This window comes from Dendroctonus ponderosae, unplaced genomic scaffold (genome assembly GCF_020466585.1).
Source record: "Dendroctonus ponderosae isolate FM_Combo_2020 unplaced genomic scaffold, Dpon_F_20191213v2 Dpon_F_20191213_1, whole genome shotgun sequence".
NCBI classification, from domain to species: domain Eukaryota; kingdom Metazoa; phylum Arthropoda; class Insecta; order Coleoptera; family Curculionidae; genus Dendroctonus; species Dendroctonus ponderosae.
This window is the reverse complement of record NW_026017110.1, coordinates 55,492,525-55,512,267: the sequence shown is the minus strand read 5'-3', so window position 1 is coordinate 55,512,267 and position 19,743 is coordinate 55,492,525. Positions and strand designations below refer to the sequence as shown.

At 32.8% G+C, this 19,743-nt stretch overlaps 2 protein-coding genes across 6 annotated transcripts in view; both read left to right on the top strand.

The window, feature by feature from the left end:
• LOC109538010 (protein qui-1) overlaps nucleotides 1-3,865 on the top strand; it is a 182,128-nt gene extending 178,263 nt beyond the window's left edge. For all 3 annotated transcript variants that reach the window (XM_048667731.1, XM_019905042.2, XM_019905043.2), the window contains 2 exons: nucleotides 1,362-1,472; nucleotides 3,544-3,865. In XM_048667731.1, coding sequence (XP_048523688.1) covers nucleotides 1,362-1,472; nucleotides 3,544-3,624 — 192 coding nt within the window. In that variant the 3' untranslated portion in view covers nucleotides 3,625-3,865. The remainder of the gene's footprint in view (nucleotides 1-1,361; nucleotides 1,473-3,543) is intronic.
• Nucleotides 3,866-13,363: 9,498 nt separating this feature from the next.
• LOC109537996 (protein shifted) lies at nucleotides 13,364-18,698 on the top strand. Of its 3 annotated transcripts, XM_019905026.2 has the most exons (6): nucleotides 13,365-13,590; nucleotides 14,099-14,253; nucleotides 14,315-14,707; nucleotides 14,768-14,949; nucleotides 18,070-18,400; nucleotides 18,622-18,698. In XM_019905026.2, exons 2-6 carry the CDS (start codon nucleotides 14,100-14,102, stop codon nucleotides 18,633-18,635), a joined length of 1,074 nt encoding a protein of 357 aa, XP_019760585.1. In that variant the 5' UTR covers nucleotides 13,365-13,590; nucleotide 14,099; the 3' UTR covers nucleotides 18,636-18,698. The 3 variants fall into 3 exon arrangements, with proteins under 3 accessions (XP_019760583.1, XP_019760585.1, XP_019760584.1); XM_019905024.2 differs by having other exon boundaries at nucleotides 13,364-13,590; nucleotides 14,315-14,949; XM_019905025.2 differs by lacking the exon at nucleotides 13,365-13,590 and adding an exon at nucleotides 13,699-13,910 and having other exon boundaries at nucleotides 14,315-14,949.
• Nucleotides 18,699-19,743: the final 1,045 nt, after the last annotated feature.

The following is a 19,743-nucleotide window of genomic DNA, read 5'->3' as shown; positions in this document are numbered from 1 at the left end:
AATAACTGTTTCTAAGTCATTCGGATGATTTTGTTACACCACTTTGTTTGATAATTAAAAAAATTCCTACTGCATTTGTGGCTACATTTAACATTCCTTTCAATTTTTTTATATCTATCATAGTTCTTCACTTTTACTCTACCACTTGCATCCATAGTAGATTGCAGCTTTTATTTCTATATTTCACATTATTTCAGCGTTTTTTAACATATTTGTGACTAAAATAGTGGCGTATATAATTATTTACTTTTATTACCTATTTTGATCATGTGGAAGATTTTATTGGAATTATGTGTTTTCGTTGTGGTTATTGAGTCGATCTACAGGGTATTATTTATTATACAGGCTCAAAATTCCATTAAACTTACGTATTTTGCTTTATCGTTGACAGTGGCTAGGAATCGACTATATCGTTCTTTTATCCCACAGAAACTTACTTTTTCTAGTAGCTAGTTAAAATTATTTCTGGTTGGTCACTAGCAAAAAGTTTCTATCGATGGAGCATTATGTGTGGCCAATGTATTACTTTATTGTATTAATTATTCCCGTTTCTTTCCAAGTCTTCTTTTCTTCGTTGTCTATTTGGCTCCACTTCTTCATTATTTGTAAAAAATTTCCGCTCAAATATCAAAGGAAAGAAAACGATTCATAGACCAACTTTTGGGAGAACAGTCCGCAAAAAAAATACTTTACGATTTCTCGCATTTTTATAGTTCAATTTCCATGGCTCTATACATCTGCAGTAACATCGCTTAAGAACTATCGTCAAAACTTGATAAAATGATCGCATTGTGACTACTTTGTGTGATGTATATGTTCATACATACTGTCCTGAATCATCAATGAAAAATTTTATGAACACAAGTTACGATCGGTACAGCCGTAGAAACTGAGTTTTTTAAAGACCAACATATGCATGAGTTATGATAAACTTAGATTATTGACATTAAAGTTAATGTTTTTAATCTTCTTCTTTAATCTCTAATTAAATTAATTAATTAAAATAAAATAAAATATAAAAGTCGTAATTAATTTAATAAGTTTTGTTGTGAAAGTTTTTTTTGTGTGTTGGGACTGTGCCAAAAGTACAGACAGCACTTCATTAGCACAATGTTCAGCTTTTGTCTTGTATTTTTTATCCATTCATCAACTCCTGAAAAGCGTTTTCTACTCCTGTTAAGAGAGAATGAGTGTTTCTAGTTGAAGCACCCTCACTCTAAATAATCTATAGCTCATTTCCTATGCAATTACCTAAACTAACTCGATTAAAATGTTTAGTTAATCTGTTGCAGCAATTTTACACTCGACTGCACTGTTTAATAACCCTGAAACCTGCATACTACTAAAAATCTATTTTATAGGGAATGGGATCGAAACAAGCTTCACTGGCGCAGTCACAGCACTTTGATCAATTGGAAGCTCTTTGGAACAAGAGGTCACCTCCTAACCGAAGAAGACTTCAGCAGGTAAAGGTAAGAAATTTTGCTCTACTCAAAGATACTCAAAAGATTCAGGACCGTATATTTTATTACCCACTTTCGTATATTGGATAAGAATACGAATCGTTTTAGCTTGCTTTGTCCCTCACGCCCGTAACATTTATCTCCTTATAGGATTAGCCTATCTTGCTTTCGTGAGCGTTCCTTCGCCTTTTAAAATATAATGAGTTTTGTGTAGGAGGTAAGAAAAATATTTAGCTAGAAAACAACATTTTTAACAGCGTTGGTATGTTGGATCATCTTTTTAAGGTCGTATGGCGTTTACCTAGATATTTGCCTTGATTATTATAAGAAGCATAGGAAGCAGAACTTTTTAAATCCAAAATAATATTAAGGCATTTATTACAGATACAGATATTACTAGATATTACAAAGTGATTTATTGTTTACTTATATCTGTCAGCGATTTCATAGATACTATATATTTTCAAACACATTTTTAAGCCAACAGTTATGCCAAACCTACTAGACCCAACAGCGGAAGTTCAAAATACGCTGAAATCTTTCAAGCCGACCAAAAAGTGACATTGCACTAAAATATCCTTTCCGGTGGAAGCTGTATACAGCAATTTCATCCACAAATGTTGCAAAATAGGAATTTTGGATTACAGCATGCTACACCCACCTGATGAAAACTAAGATACATCGTGATATAAGCCTTGCACGCAATTTTCGTTAAGAAACCGTTATTAATTTACACAGTTTGGCCACATTTTTTAAATATATTTCGAAACATTGTTTGCTCAAATCTACTGCTCTTTAACATCTACCCCAATTTAATGAAACTCCTTTGCCATGAAGGAAAAAAGGTTTGTTTTGTTGGACGAAGGTAACAAGGCGGATTGTGTATAATTGCAACTTAACCCGGCTCAGTTCGTTGTGAAACAAAGAGCACAAGTTCTCAAACACGCCACCATTCAGGTCCTGTTGGTAATCTCCACTTTTTCTGAATTCAAACACGTGACAAAAATCGGCATCTAAAAATCCTGAATCCCTTCGTTCCGTTTTGTGTAATAATTAATCGACGAGGTTTTTCAGGGGTAGGGTTTTAAACCCCGTTGACATTGCGTCAAGACACCCTTGTCTCGATTTTTTTATTTTATTCATATGTTACTATTATTGACTATCATTTTCTGAAAAATGAGACAAATTATTAAGTAAACTGTATTTACTGTGTCTATTACTGTTACTATAATTATTGTTGAAATTTTCGCTATAAGAACAACGGATGTGGTTTTTGTTGATTCTGGCACCTCGAACATCTTTATCCGCCAGTATACTGTATTTGCGATTCAAATATATTCTACTGGCTGATTTTTTAATTAAATATAATAAATTTAAATAATAATATATAATAAGAATAAATTTAAAGGCGTTTGGCGCTGCCGGGTGAAAGTTTTCGGCAGACACATTTTCGGGTATTTCCAGTCTATCAATGCGAGAAATTTTTGAGAAAGTTTTAATAAAAAGTAGGCCCATGTGGCGTCATATTTCGTTATCCAATCCACTATACCTTTTTGATTTTTAGCTTGCTAAGTTGAAGCAAGCATTTAGATGTTCATGGTATTATTGTGATCTATTTTGTCTTGAAAGTTTATTCCTTTGCTCAATTTTCTGGGATGCATTTTTTAATGACTCTGTAATTTGATTTATAAAGCTTTCTAAGTTAAGGGAAATAATTTCGATGTTGTATTTATTTATGCTGCGTTTCAATTCATCTGTATTTAAGTGTTAATAGCATCTGTTCGATTGATGTGGATATTTTCCACGGTCGTTTTATGAAACCTGGATAGTGATAATTTATGCTAATGTTAATATTGTAGGCTCTCCTTTAATCTCAAATCCAACGTTCCATCTTGAAGAAACAATTAAGTTTGAAAACGCTACACTGGAACCACTGTTTGAGCATTTTGTGTATAGAGACTTGTTACAAAGGCTCTCGATATTTCTGTGTTAAACTTTGAAGCGCTGTTAAAATTATATTAAAACTTTACTTTTCCATTTGTTTGTATATAATTAATACTGATATATTTTTCCTCCGTAGTCGCTATCCAAGCAATCTTCTTTGGCGGAATCACAAATCTACTCATCAGAAGAAGAGCATTTAGATGCAGGACAATCGTAAATCTTCAATATATTCTTATACAACAAAGCCAATAGGGCTTATTCCGCGTTAGTCGTGTTATTACAATTGATGAAGATACCATAGAATCCTATTTGTGAAACTTTTTGTTAAATCACTGACAAACAAAGTTGAAAATGTACTTACACACAACAAAAAATCGTTGATATGTCTTATCAATACATATATAAAGTTTTTTTCAAGAACCTTAATAAAATCTTACGAAAATTTGGAATCACCTAAATAATTGTCTAATTTCACGGAACAAATAGATGCTCCTCACCCGAAGCAAAGTTGAATTTCAAACGCTGTTGCAAACTACACGTTTTCTGCCCCATCAGTTACCATAAAAAATAAGCAAATAAGCGACGCTTTTAAAAGCAAAATAAAATTTAATGAGACTTGAGGTGCGGCAGCCTGCCGTAGCCAGAGAATATTTTTTGTGATCTAATTGAATCAATGAAGACCTTCCTCGAAGTTACTTCTTATTCAATTCAATAAATCAAAAAGCAATTCTGAAAAAGTATTTTAATGGATCTTTCCGCATTATGGCTGATTCAGGTTAAATATGGTTTACGCAAATTTTAAGGCAAGAAAATGTTGAGATTGTCTCAACTTCTGCTGTAATTCTCTTGGTTAGGAGTTGATGGCATATCAAGGCATAAAATTGTTATAAAAATATTATACAAAGTGTCGTTCATTTCGTCTGTAGATTTAAACATGTCGTGTAATTCCGGCTCTGTTAGTTAAAGGAAATTCACCGGCGATATTATGGATAATGAATGCCTAATAGCAGGTAAGCTTCTGTCGCAGGTAATTTAATGATGAAACTATTGTCAGTGATTTTCCATTAGTAGTTGGAATCCTTCTTAGTTTAGTTAAAGTACTTATAAGGTTACTCTAATTCTTCTCGTGTATCTAGTCACTTTTAACTAGAAAAGTAAAATTAATTTTTCAGTTCTAAAAATGCTATCTTAAAACGACAATTTCCAAGTAACAATTTAAATTATTGATTATATTTTTAATATGTCGCTGGAATGGATACCTGGCATATTGTAATGATAAAACTGCTGTTCCACTTAAAATGCACAAAGAAAATACTCATTTTTATTGATAAAAACTACTGTTATGTATATGCACTGTGTTATATATGTGTAGAATTTATATATTTTTGTTACAAATTTTTTGCTAAAAATGTTATATGCAAGAAGTCGTTATAAACACTTACGTGTTCATGGACGCCTTTAATTTTTTAGTTTTCAGCTCTCCTAATATAATTTTGTTAGGAAAGCCGCTGTACGATAATAAACGAAAACATTTAAAACAATTACTAATTAGTCATATTAAAATTTTATTAATAGCTTAAATTAATATATTTTTGCTTAGAACCAAAATATATAGGTATAATAACGTAGTGCATTGGTCCCGTTTTACAAGAAATACAGGCACAGGTAATTTATATAAAACATAATTATTTTAGCATGCATAATATACAGGGTGATTTACAACCGTATGGACACAGAGCAGGGGCATGTAGAGGACCTCAAAACAAGTCCAGCTTCCATTTAAGTTTTTGTTCTCAGGCCCATGGTTAAAGAGATACAATGTTAATTAAACATTGTATCTCGTTAAACACAAAATTCTTAAATTGAACAGCAAATTGTGCAAAATTGTGTTCGGTCGAAGTCAGTGGCGCACCATAAAAAAGCTCGGGGGGCAAAAGGGGGTATGCCTCTAGAAAAAAGAACTCCTTGTAAAATATCTCATAAACTGCAGGAGTTAAAGAGAAAATACCAACATTTTTTTGAAACTTTAACACCCTGTATGTCGTTAGCCATGGGCCCGAGAAACAAAACTAAATAAAAACTCGATTTGTTTTGGGGTCCTCTACACGCCCCTGCTCTGCGTCCATAAGATTAAAAAAATAAAAAGGTCAAGTTGTGAATGTGTGTCAAATGTTGTGATAAAAATAGTTCTCAGCGATCCGCATAAAAAGTAATATCTGGTGGTAGTAGCAAAATGCAAAAGACTATTCAACTCTTCTTAGTTTTATAAGATATAATTTAACCAGACGAAATTAAAAACTAAAAAATCAACATAAAACATTTAAATCAAACGCATTTCCTATAAAACTGTTTGAAATAATCGCTTTAAATTTATCACATTATTTAATTAATCAGTCACAAGCTAATAAGTTATGACTAATGCGGAAAAGTAGTTCATTCGCTGACAAATTTTCAGTTTTACCTGCTTATTCGTTGAAATCTTATTCTCCCAATTAAGCAAAATGCTTTTAACCTTTTCCACCTACTACAGCATTGTCAATAATTTAATAGTAGTGATGGAGAACCAGGATTTAATGATTGAAAAAAACATTGCTAAATAAATCAGCCTGATATATTCAGCTGAAATACAAGTTTTCAGAGCTGACACCAATAAACACGCTCGCCGGGCCATTTTTTTTTTCAAAGGATTAAGCCGGGATTTAGCATGGAAATGACAGTATGTAAACCGGCGCTTTATATGGGATTAGATTAAATTACCCGGAAATAAACAGTCTGCTGTCACTATTTATTTCCCTTATATACAGTGTGATCTCAATTTATTCTGCTAAGCTTTGAAAGCATATTCTACATTCAAATCTATTGCAAAATTGCACTGTCTCGAAGTGTCTCCTAGCAGAGACAGCTGCTTTTAAAAGATCGCTCACTTCCGTAACAAGTACTTACGTATTGATACTTTCTTGGGACTCTGAAAAGATCAAATAAATTTGAATTATTTCAAATTTCCAATTAGCTCCTGCATGAAATGAATTTCCACAACTCTTATTTGTGAAATAACGAAAACTCAGCAGTATAATTATACTGTGTGGGGTATCAATTTGAAAACTTCACACGTATTAAAAAGTTCAAGTTATTAAGTAGGTAACATGGGTGAGTTAAATTCCTTATCATTAACGGGTAATTATCAACCTTTGCATAATAATACAAATTATCATAACTAATAAGTGTGGCAAATTTTAAAACAATCCGGTAACCGACAAACTAGTTATTTCGAAAAAAAAATTGAATCTAAGTTTAACAGCCTGTAGATCCGTTATTATTGAGTTTTACCAAAACTGTGTATAGGAACTTGTCACACTCATTTTTGCTGTAGACTTGCCTCATTGAGTGTTGGTCGCATCTTTTGCGGACACCCTGTTATTACAAATATACCGGGTGTCAATTTGAAAACTTCCCACCCTTAATATCTTTCTTGCAGTTTAAAATATGAAAAATCGGAAAGACCCGTAAATTTTATTTGTAAAGGGGACACTTTAAATTAATATTTTTAGCCTCCTTGTTTCAACCCCCTAGGACGGGTAGATGTCAGGGGGGGTCAATGGCACATCGTTTTAAAGGATGTTCTAATGTAAAGATGATTCAATACGAACAGAATAAAGAAAAGAAATGTCCATTAATATTGTTTTAGGTTGTATCAGAACCCGATATTTCAGTTTATAACTGTTATTCATAAAATAATATCTCAATAGTGTCTCATGAAATGTTTTAAGACGCATTAGTACACTTTATTTCGACTGCGATTCCCTATTCAAATGGATGTAACGAAAACGGTACCACCCGGTATATTCAATATTAATTAATAACTCAAATAGTTAGGTCATTTTCAAAACACTCACTCACCAGAAAACGTTTGTTTCCTGATTATACCTGAAAGGTAAAAAACTTAGTTACATTAAATTAAATTCCAAATCAAATTCATTCCTGGGTTTCAGTTATTTATTGTCTCTATTTAAAAATGATTTTTGATTGATAAATAGAGACAATAAATGACTGAAACCCAGGAATGAATTTGATTGGGAATTGAAACACAGTCAGGAAAGTATATACAATTAAATTAAATTAGCAGGCTACCAAAAGATACCAAGATGGGCACGGTAACGTCGCAAGAACGTCATTTTTAAGTTCCTAGCTGACCTGAGTAACACTGTCTTATATTCCAAAACATAGAAATTGTCGATATTTTGAAGAATGTAGGTGACGCTAGTAAGAAAAAAGAAGGAAGACTAACCGCTGATAAAAATAAATATTTTCTTTTTTCTTGATAAAAGTTTTCAAACAATAATATTTATTCCAAACATCTAGTGGCAAATACTATGCCTCTCGAAAAATATTAACTCAAATTTGTGTCCTTTTACATCAATAAATATGTTAAGTATAATCGATAACCAGCAATTGGCATAGCTGCTTTTAGATACGTTAATTCAACATCGAGAAATCGCTATTTGGTCAAAAACTCCATTATTGAACTATCGGACGTCTTAAGAAATTTAATATGTAATTATAATTTATTCATTCTCTATCTAGTATTGAACGCGTCTAATGGAAACCTCTCATGTAGTAATGAGCGATATTCACATTCAGTCGCTATGTTGCCTCCAGTTAACATAAAAACATATATGTTAATTATATGTATTATTATTATGAATAACTGTAACCTGACGATTGCTATATAGTCAATTGTAATTGGGATTAAATGAGAACTACTACACAAATAAACAAAAATCTCTAATGTGATATATTATGCATGTCATTTGAATCAAAATTAGCTTTGGGATAATTATAATTAATTTCGATTGCATAATTTTAAATGTTGGCATTTATTATCGGCTAATGTGCATAGTTAAGCAATGGGTACAGCTAATTAAATTTTGCAACAGATTTCTGTTAAATTACTATAATAATTAATTACTAACTAATAATATTCAAAAATTTAAACGAGCTTCTATTGATGATAAAGGCTTCTTCTTTAGAGGAATAAATTGTTTGTAGATTAACATATTCATCCTATTTAACTAATTGAAAGTCTATATGTTTCTTAAAACCAAGAGATCATGTGATTCTAATGGATCCATTTTTTAGAGGCATAGTGGCTTTATTCGAAAAACAATTGTATTTATTGTATGCCAATATAGCTTAAATATGATTTGGGGCATATGGGCGCCGCGGCTGACTCAAATGAAGAGTCAAATTTCCGACCATTTTGATTCCACTAGACAATAAAAAACACATCAAACAGTGAGTTTTGCTGGATATAACGGCGTCTCAATAATGCCTTTCGGATTTTGGATTTTTGTCGCTCTAAATTCGGCAATATATTTCGAAAATCGCTGTTCAGTTCGCCAAACTCCCCGTGCGCTACGTTCAATTTATGGTCGACATAATCGTTTTTGCCTCAATAGTTGCGTAAATAAACAAAGTTGCCGGATTTAGAGCGATGAAGATCCAAAATTAATTATTGAGACCCCGTTATATCCAGAAAACCTCACTGTCTTTTGCGCTTCATGGTCTGGAAGAAGTTTGGAAGTGGCCGAAAATTGGAATATGCAGATTGCTCTTTATTCGAGCAAGCCGCTGCGCATTATACCCCAAATCATAGTTAAGCTATAATGGCTTAAAATTGCCTTTTCAATAAAGCCTTAATCATGACGTTAACATAATTTTAGTAAGTTTTATTTCAGCTTAAAGTTCAATACCTCTAAAAAACACCCTTTATTCGATTGTATGAGATCATATCCAACTAGCAACCATCCTTTATTTCTTTATAAGATTTTCGACTTCTTCTAGAAGGTTTTTTTATTGGTGTGGATAAATCCACTTAATTCGTGGACAGGTCCTGATAAACATAACATAATATACTGTAATTTATAGTCAACCTGTTGCCTGTTATATTAGACCATTAGTGCCCACTAAATAACTTTTTAACACTTCTATTTTTAACACAATGTACAAAATCTCCCTCCACAAAACGTGGTCTGATAGATTGAGAATAGAGTCTACTTCAAACCTATATTATCTGCAATTCTGAAGTAAGTCTTTAAACTATTAAGCAATAAGGTATTAAATATTCATAATGCGTAACCATTTTAGAACAAATAAAAGTACTTAAATGTAGTACTATGTATCAGTCGTTAAATGTGTTTTAGATTAGTTAATATCCCACTTAAATAAATATTAGATAAATATGATGGAGTTTTATTTGTGAATCCACAGAAGAGTTCCCTATGCGTGTTGCATATATATTCCAATTATATTGTTTTTTAAGGGTTTAAAATGTGTGCATGTACAAACGACCTTTTGAATATATTTGCCAGGCATGAAACGTAATGTTTATTGCTTGAAGTAAGATCGGTGAATACTTCAGAAATTTCTTAAGGAGTGCGTAATTCAATGAGACACAGAACACGCTTCCGAGTATTACCTAAGTGGAAGGCGATTTAGTTTCAAAGTGATACTCATATTGTGTGTTGTTCTTTATGAGCAGATGACAACCAATAATGTGAATTTTTACTAAATTTAAACAAGAGCCTTGCTGGAAAAACTCACGAAGGATTTCATGTTCCATTCATTAATCGGACAATTCAAAAATAATTTTTAACTTGCTAAGAAGATCTTTGCCAATTTTCTCTTAACATTTCTAGTCAATTTTCGCAAATTTCACCTGATGGGACATATTTGGACTACATTTGACAATTATCGTTAGTTGTCTAAGCAGAAGAACGCCCTTCAATATTTGTATATCTTTCAGGACACCCTGTATAGAAGTTTGATTTTTCCCCACAAATACACAAGGTTTATCTACTCCAATGCAAACGATGGTTCCGATTTAAATGTGACAATTTGGCTCACCTGGCACATGTCTTTCTTTAGAATCGAAACCGCTTCTCGTAAAAAAAATATTTTATACTTTATGTAGAAAAAATACAGTGTTCTGTTGTCTATGAAATGAGATCAATTATCGTCGTTTTGTGCAAGAGTGGCGTAAGAATATTACAAAATTTCATGTTTTCCGTCCCGTTTTTGCTCATTTCTCGACGGCAAAATGAGCAAGAACGCTCATTTGTACATCATTCTAGGCAGAAATAAATGGCCTTTTTAGAAAGTGAACCATCGATGGGGAATTGTTGGCAGTTTTCTCAAAAAATGCTTGAATTCAAGAAGTTTTAGATTTGCGTGGTTTTTTTTTAGTTGCAAAATCCACTTGAACATGACGCTGTTTTTTTCGAAGTTACTCAAGAACCATTCGAGTTCAGTCGTAACAACCTGAGTGAGGAAATTCGAGTAGTTTTGACCCAGAAAGCGAAATATGAATATCAAAGACTTAGGTTCAAGATTATGCCAAAATTTCATGTTTTCCGTCCCCTTTATGCTGATATCTCGGAGGCAAAATGAGCAAGAACGCTCATTTGTACATAATTCTAGACAGAAATAAATTCCAAATTAAATGTTGGCAGTTTTCTCAAAAAATGCTTGAATTCAAGAAGTTTTAGATTTGCGTGGTTTTTTTTGAGTTGCAAAATCCACTTGAACATGACGCTGCTTCCAACCATTCAAGCCAGAGAATTCGTTTTGGCATCGTTGGATAGAGAATTGAATGGGGGGGGGTCATGACCCCCATGACCCCCCCCTGGATGCGCCCTTGTGCGTATGGCGAGCTCGAGAATGTCCATGTTATGGCACTGCCCCCGTAATGGACGACATATTTAGATCATGGGCAAAGGGAGCAACCGGCCGAACATGTGACCATATTGATACTTTGTGTATGACTTTCTGACAATGTGAATGTTTAGTAAATTTTATCTATCTATCTATCTTCGCGGATCAAATAGCAAGTACAGGTACAAAGTTTTACCTTAGAAATCTATAACTTTCTGATACAAAAAAAATTCTCCACTTCACCATTAGATGGCACTTTAACGGAAATCCTAATTTAATTTTTCGCAGGTATATCTTTATTGAAATACTAGACAAAAATGTGCTCTCCACACGACTCGAAAAACCTCTTTGTTGAGGAGTAAATTGACATCAACATTTGTATCACTCTCAACCTAGGGTTCTTAGATTGAATTGCAATTGCAGCAAATCAAGTCATCTGGTTTTAAAATGTGCCAAATTCGACAATTAATAGTAATTATTGTATTGCAGACGACTTGCGTTGCTGCGATTCCAATTTCAATTAAATAGGTAATATCAAACCACTGGGTTGAGGCAATAAAAACTTTATTGTCGCTTTGCTCCTAAACGAAGAGGTTTTTCGAGTCGTGTGAAGAGCACATTTTTCGTGACATTTGGCGTCTCAAAAATGATATGCGGAAAATGAATTTTGGATTACAGGTATGGTGCCATCTAGTGGCTGAGTCGAAAAACAATTTTTGGTGAGAAAGTTAGAGATCACTATGATAAAACCCTGTAACCGGTTTTAAGTTTGATCCAGGAATAGATCAAAAATAAAAAGGAAAAAATAAGTAACCCGGAAAATATTCAGATTTCGAATTTTTGTTACATGACTTTCTACGATTATTTTAGCATGTAGAATCACCCTTAAAAATCTCCTAACGCATTTTCCGAACACCCTGTATAAAGATTTTAATGACATCAGCCACGTCAACTATGAATATCTGACATTCCAAATGTAGATTAATCAACTTTTAGGACACCTTAAGATAGGAATAGTCGACCATCTCTCTAAATTGCTGATGGGGCAAAATTACATTATTAGATATATTCACATTGGATTTCACCTAACTTATTTATAAATTGACCCGTTAAATTTTGAATAGTAAAGGTGCTTATTTCCATAGAGTTTCAACTTTAATTTACTCCCTTTCTCAGTTGTTTGCCAATTAATTATAACTATTTAAAGTGGCCCTAATTTATATTTAACTGCTGCTATTATTAGCATTATACAGGGTGTTTTTTTTGAAATCTTGAAACTTAAATATTTTGGTCTTGTGGACTAAGCACGGGGTACCATGAGAATTTCAAATGGTAACCATAACATTTTACTGGAGATTCGAATAGTACGTCGTTCTATTCTAAAGTAGCTTATATATTTAGAGCAAGGTATTGAAGATATTTAGGAAGGGTTTACTCTTGAATATTTATAATACGAGTATTAGTATAATTTTACAGTGAAAATGTAATGTTTTTTAAACTATATAAATAAATAGATGAGCTGAAAACGGGATTATCCGCATTAAATAAAGTTAGAAGCTTTTTTTGTAATTTACGTCTTTAATCAGAATAATTAATTCAATTATATCATTAACAATGACATACCTCTTTTTAGTTTTGATTAAAGTAAGGGTATAATATTTACCATTTCTTTTTTTTTTTTTGTAAACTATTATCCCATTATTTTGATCAATTTAGAGCACCTTGGGTTGCTTCGTGGTATAATCCAAAGATAAGATTAAACTAAAGACTGATAAAGTTAAGGAGATAGCTCAATAATTCGAATAGTACGTTAGTTTTATATTTAAAGAAAATTATTATGTCCCAGATATTAACTTCTTATTTGAAACATTTTTTTGCAGGATCACTTGTTTCCGAAATATTTACGAGTTCCAAATTTTTTTTAAAACCACCGGTATTATAACGGTATATTCCGGTATTATAACGGTAATATAGTTTAGGCTTAAGTACCATTGGAAATTATTTCCAAGAAACAGCAACTTTAATACTGAGCTTCGGAAAACTCTTAATCACAACAGAGTATAGTTCGAAATCAATTGGTACAAAAGTTACACATATAACATACACAAATAGTTTGGATGCAGAAAGTGAAGTTGGGAGAACTGGCCCGAGTCTGTGACGCCACAATGCATCGGCTTATGCTTATACGCGTCTATAAAAGTCTGCCTTTACGAGTCATGCGAGTATGCTTACGAAGTCAGAATGACATATATTCTTGCGCTGTTGTCATGCTGCAGGTCTTCATCAACATGATAAATAACAAAAACTATTTAAATAACAATTACTGATTGCGTTTATGGTCAACCCCTCCACAATCATGCCGGTAACGAACCCGCAATGAGTGATCAATGGAGATGCTTTCATTTGCTGCCTTAAGTGATAGCGCTGATAGTGCCATATTATACATTTTATAAGGATATAAAATCAGATTCAGGTTTGTTTACTCGCCTATTTTTATCTTGTTTCTCTTTTGTATTCCACACGTGGAAAAAGAAGAATAAATAAATGGGATTATCTAGTTAGAGGTGAAGGAACATGTGTGTTATGTTTTGTTTTTATTATCAATCTGACATGTACCGTGCAGATGAGGAAAAAATGTTTTTATTTTAGATAATGCAACTGTAAATAGTTTTATATAAATAGGTGGATTCAATTAATCATTACAATTTTTTACGTTAGTTTACCACTGTTAATCAGATAACGGATATAATACAACTTACATCAATTTTGTGAATATAAAGAAGTTAATAAGAAGTAAGTGCATTCGTTTAGTTTTTGATCTTATTAATTTGAATAATGCGGGTTGGTAAATTGAAACAGCTTTACTGATTAATGGATCGAGAGAGTGACAAAATTAAATTACATACAAATTGAAATCCTCATACCACACATCTTCTAGTGGTAGCTTTCTGCATCATTAACCAAAAATACGTTCTTTTCAGTATGTATAAAAACAGAACTGTGATGTACTATGTGCTATTTTACTCGTTGACTGTTGTCACGCTAGTTTTATCTCGAAATGACCCCAAGAATGATCCAAGAAATAGCAGCGACCTGACTTTATGGATTGATGAAAAGCAAGTTAAAATGTTCAGTGGTAAGCATACAACTATCTATTCAAATCAACTAATTAACTTTAAAAAAATTAAACCTTTTAGGAGTCTCCATGGAAATCTATGCCATCGTCAATGGAAATGTTCTACCATACATACTTGACCCTAATTTTGAAAACTACCTGCCAGTAATCCCATCTGAGGTAAATTACGTTAATTTTACTTGGAAAGCTGGAAACAAAAAGTATAACTACAATTTTGATAAACTACAATCTTATGATGAGAGCATTTTGGAGGCTCCAGTAATCTCTATAAAAACAAAAGGCAGAGTCCCAAAGCGACCAAAGGAGTTTAGTATATTCCTCCCATGCATAGGAAATAGCTCAGGCAAGGCTAGATTCGAAATTGGCTTGCTTATTGAAACTAGAAAAGGTAAGTCTCTAAATGGTACACCTCTGCGACTGAAGCTGAAAAAAGAGTGTTCCATCTCCCAAAGAAGTAAGTTATTATATTACATATTTAATGGAAGAAAATACATTTTTGTGTTAATACTAATAGGTCCAGATCCGGAATGCGACAAAAAGTGTGCGAACCAAGGGTGGTGCAATAATGAAAAAATTTGCCAATGTCCGGAAGGTTATATGGGCCAATACTGTAAGACTGCTTTATGCTATCCTCAATGTATGAATGGAGGAAATTGTACTTCGCCCGGCGTATGTAGTTGCCCTACTGGTTTCCAGGTATGTGACAACATATATAATTTTTTTACATTTTAACCATGGACAAACTGCATTTACTGCATTTATATTTTAGTTTATTCATTTTAACTTCATATTCTACGAACAAAAGTTGGACAAAAAGTTGTAAAAAACTCGATATTTTAGGGGCATTGAAACCTATAAACCTATAAAAACCACACAAAATATCGAAATTATACGGGGTGTTACAAAAATTACGGCCATTCCGTTAACTACATGTTTCTTGTGCAAAATGAGCACGAGTTCCATAATTTGATTTTTCACCGTGGTTAATATACAGGGTGTCGAAGTGAATAAGATATACCGGCTTTTCGAGTTCAGGAACTCAAAATTTCTACTACTTTCATTCAAGACCACAACCTGTTAGAAACAGTGGAATTTGTTGTCACTTAAAATCCCCATTTTTTTTAACGCCTTATTCTCAGGTGTTTTCCACGAAAAAATTCCTGCTAGATAAAAGTGGTTATTTTGCAGTGTTTTAATTGTATGTTGCTCATTGAAACTTTCAATGGTACGACGTGGCTTTTACAACAAAGCAAGCGGGCCTAAAACAGTTTTTTTCGTAGATTTGAACATGGCATTAGGTTTAGTTTTGGCATTCAATCTAAATAGAATGTTTTTTATTGCATGTTTGGTTGGAAGTTCAATGGCCACCTCGCTCTCCCGATCTCAACTCTCTCAATTATCACTTTTGGAGGTGTCTTCAAGTTTTTTTATAGTGCAGATATTAAATGAAACTCAGTTGCGTAAACGAATCATTTCAAGATCCGAACAGTTGAAGTTGAAACACATTTTCCCTAATATAAAATTTTCCATGTATGAAAGAATAGTTGAAGAAAATATAGAAAGCAAGCAGGTATACTGCTTGCTGGAATATATAATTTGCTTTGCTTTAATGTTCCGATTGTTAGTATCGAGACTATTTCGCTTTAAAATACATATCATAAAAATGTAAGAATCAATAAAATAGCCACCGGTTAAAGCTGTTAGCCGGCTTACTTACAAATACTTAAATATTTTCAAATTGTCGATCTTGTTGAAAATTATCAAAGAACTCCACACTTTCTTGACATATTTAGCAACAACGACTCGTAAACTAGGGTTTTTTTTCTTTAAACTTAGTTAAATCTTCTTTTCTTTACAACCGCACGGCATTTGGGTCACGAAAGGGTGTGGTAACAACCAGTATACAATCAATTCGTAATAGTTTATGTCCCGATTTGTACAAATCTGTGCAATAAACTCACCTGGCGTCTTTTATCCGGATGTTCCTCTAAATCACACTGTTCATAAACAATTCTACATTACAAAAGATACTGTTTCACATTATATTAATATGAGCATGATACACGCTCTTCACTGCTGTTTTCCGCGCGCAAAAATACTAGTATACCCAGTATCAACGAATGTTAATTAAAAACATTCGCATTATGACTCTTAAGAATGCCGAAATAAATACTGTTTTTCCTGTCTATTTAAATAAAAGCCTAAGAAGATATTCTCTTCATCCAAGAAGTTTTTTTTACCATTACAAAAATTTATTTAACTGGATAGACGCAAAAATGTTTGGGGGTGATTCTGGAATTCTAGATAGAATTAATAACAATCCATTAAATGTTATTCGAAATTGTGCCATTTAAAATTTCTGATCAAACTTGTTTGTTTTATTGAATCAATCGGAGAGGCATGTGCGGTTGATTCTTTATATGGGATTTTTTACAAAGATTTATATTTAGAATTGTTTCTAGCTTGTTGAAGGACATAAACATAAACTTATTATTAATAAGTATTTAGTTAGTATTTCATTATTATTATTAGAACTATCTTTTTCCAAAGAAGAAATAATTTATAACGAATGGATATTTTCATTTTTCATATTTATCGAAATAATTAGAAATATGATAAATATACCATTTTAAATGATTGGTATTAATTGAATACAAATTATCACTAAAAATAGTGTGAATTCGAATCCAAACAATAATGAAAATTCGTTGCTGTAAAAAATAGCTTCAGCAGTAAACAGTCTATTTTTCTACTAAAGTCCAGAGTTCAACTGATCTTGCACCCAAATATAAACATTGAATCTGTTTTGAAATACGGTTCCTTGAATCGAGTGGGTTTTATACAAAAAATAGATTGCATCAATGTTTAATTTTTCTTTAGCTTATATTTATCTACAACATATATTACTCTACATGTGTAGTAACCTCATTTCGTTATTCTGCAGTAATTATTTCGAGCTATATATTAGAGATGTACGTAATATCTATGCGAGATCTAAAAACGGCGATACAATTTTATGAAATGGAAAGTTATTCAAAACTGGATAAAGTTGTGACCTCCATTAGTTCAAATAAAGCTATACTAAAACAAAGTTTTCAAATTGGGTATTTAAATTGCTTTCGAATTGTCCAGATGGAGTACCGAAAAAGTGCTTCTTAATTAAAACAATCGAATTAGCGTTCAAAATTAGTTTTGCAAACCTGCACTGAAATATTTGTGTGCCATCTTAACTAATCAACTCAAAAATTAACCCAAACTATTTAATAGATAATAATAGGTGCACAATAGATCCAAAAAGTACTTCGGTTAAGCAAGTAAAGGAAGGTTTGTTTAGAAAGTCAGATAATCTACGAATAAATGCACGTTTTTAAAGTGCTACAAAACTCAACTCAGGCTACCGCTGCTTGAATTTCACATAAGGAAAAATTATTCTGTCTGTTTTGCCGCTGTACAAAATTTGTTGCCTCAATATATTCCTATTCGTTTTGCTCATTTCCTACAGCACCAGCAAACCAACGAATCTACCTTTTCTTAAACCCTTATTTACGTGAGGCAACATTTAGTCGCCGTGTAAGCATTTGTGGGCGTTGAGAATACGCATGCTATAAAAGCAAGGCATTTTAAACCTACTATTTCTAGAATTTTAAATAAGGAGAAACTCTATTCTTTTTTACTGCTGTTGCCTAATGTCATCCTGTTCGTCTACGTTTTTCCTTTACCAACAGGACATCCGACAGTCCACCTGCGTCGTAAACTGTAACAAATTTACTCGCTGTAGGCGTAGAACACTCACTTCCATCATTTTACAACTTTTAGGGAACTCACTGTGAAGGAGGTATCTGCAGTAAGAAATGCTTGAACGGAGGCAAATGCGTGCAAAAAGATACGTGCGAGTGCTCTAAAGGCTACTATGGACCTCGTTGTGAATTTTCCCGTTGCATTATCCCATGTTTGAACGATGGACGTTGTCGAGGAGTTAATAAATGCAAATGCTTGCGAGGATTTAGAGGCGATCACTGTGAGGTTGCCCGAGCTAAACTTGCAAGGGCTGCATGTAGTCTAAACTGTCGACATGGATCCTGTGCTCCCGATGGTGAAGCCGCTTGTATCTGTGAGAAGGGGTGGCATGGTCGATTATGTCAGCATGGTAAGTATTCATAGCTCTGTTTAGTGTTGATTTAATTATCTTTCAGATAATGTGTGCTGTGATCATAGCCAGACATGAGATAGCGTTGCTAATTCTTATCTAAAATCGTTTGATCCAGAACGCTTTTTAGTAGCTGCTAAACAATTGATTTCATTATTTAAATATTGTGTAATAACTGCGCCATAAATAGAATTTTTATTAATTATATGTTTTTGTTTCAGCAACAACGATGTGATTTAATCCATCTGCAATGATATTTATTTTTATGTGATGTTTATTAAACTGTATTTTTCAAATATATCGTATTGTCTTTATTTCACATCAATCAACCTTAAGAATTTGATTCTCACTCAAACCCAAAACCAACATGCCAGCCATATTGCGTCGCAAAAATTCACAAAAAATTGTATATTTAGCTATTTTTTGACCAAAGAAATGGCATTATTTTCCATTCATGCACCCATAAAAAAATTCTTGCAAGTTTAATCATCAAAATAATGTTTTCTTGGACTTTGGCAAAAACAAAATATGTTCACTCCAAGCATAGAATGAAATAATACCCTAATACAAGTAAGATATGTTAGTAGTACCGCAACGGCATCGCATTATTTATTAATGATAAACAAAATCTGGTTTCGAAACATTTTAAGAAATAAAAGTGCGCGATATGCACCATGAGAGAGCGTGATAAAAAAAGATTTTCATGTTATTTACGTTGCAACCCTGAGAAGTTGTTTTTAAAATAACTTTCTGAATGAATCCATTGAAACCGTTTTGCAGATTGAAAAAGTGAATTAAGCCCATATTAGCGACGATCAAATAACACATTCACTAATTTGAAAGTCCAATTTATAATGTTATAAAATGCAATGTAAAACTGAAATTTGCTTTGAAAGGTTTCATGCTTCGGATATTCGAATAATCGTGTAAATATACAGGGTTGCTCATTAGTGCGTCAAAGTGCGATATCTCAGTAAATATGAAGTTTACAAGAAAATTCGTCCAACGAAAGTTTTTCACGTTTAAAAGGTCCACATTCTAAAATTACTTAAGTTAGTTAAGTAAAGTTAAGTTTGTGTCAAACGTTTTACCTGAAAAATTTACGATTTCCGAGTTATTCGTAAAAATGTGAAAGTTTTGACAGCTACTGGGTTCCACAGAAATCGATGCTGTACACTACCCTCTGCGAATTTTGGAAAACAGTTTTCAGCGATTCTAACAGAACATCATGATCTACGCGTAGATATGTTTAAATTATAAGGAAATACTTCTAAACCGCGCAATTAGCCTCTAAACTTGCATGTTTTTAAACCTCAAAAAGTTGCTTATTTCAAATGGAACCC

Bases quoted from the DNA above. Each gene is read 5' to 3' on its own strand.
- LOC109537996 (XM_019905024.2), top strand. From the start codon at position 14,100: ATGTATAAAAACAGAACTGTGATGTACTATGTGCTATTTTACTCGTTG. The intron at 14,254-14,314 runs GTAAGCATACAA...TAAACCTTTTAG, and splicing joins GCAAGTTAAAATGTTCAGTG to GAGTCTCCATGGAAATCTAT. The intron at 14,950-18,069 runs GTATGTGACAAC...TACAACTTTTAG, and splicing joins GTTGCCCTACTGGTTTCCAG to GGAACTCACTGTGAAGGAGG.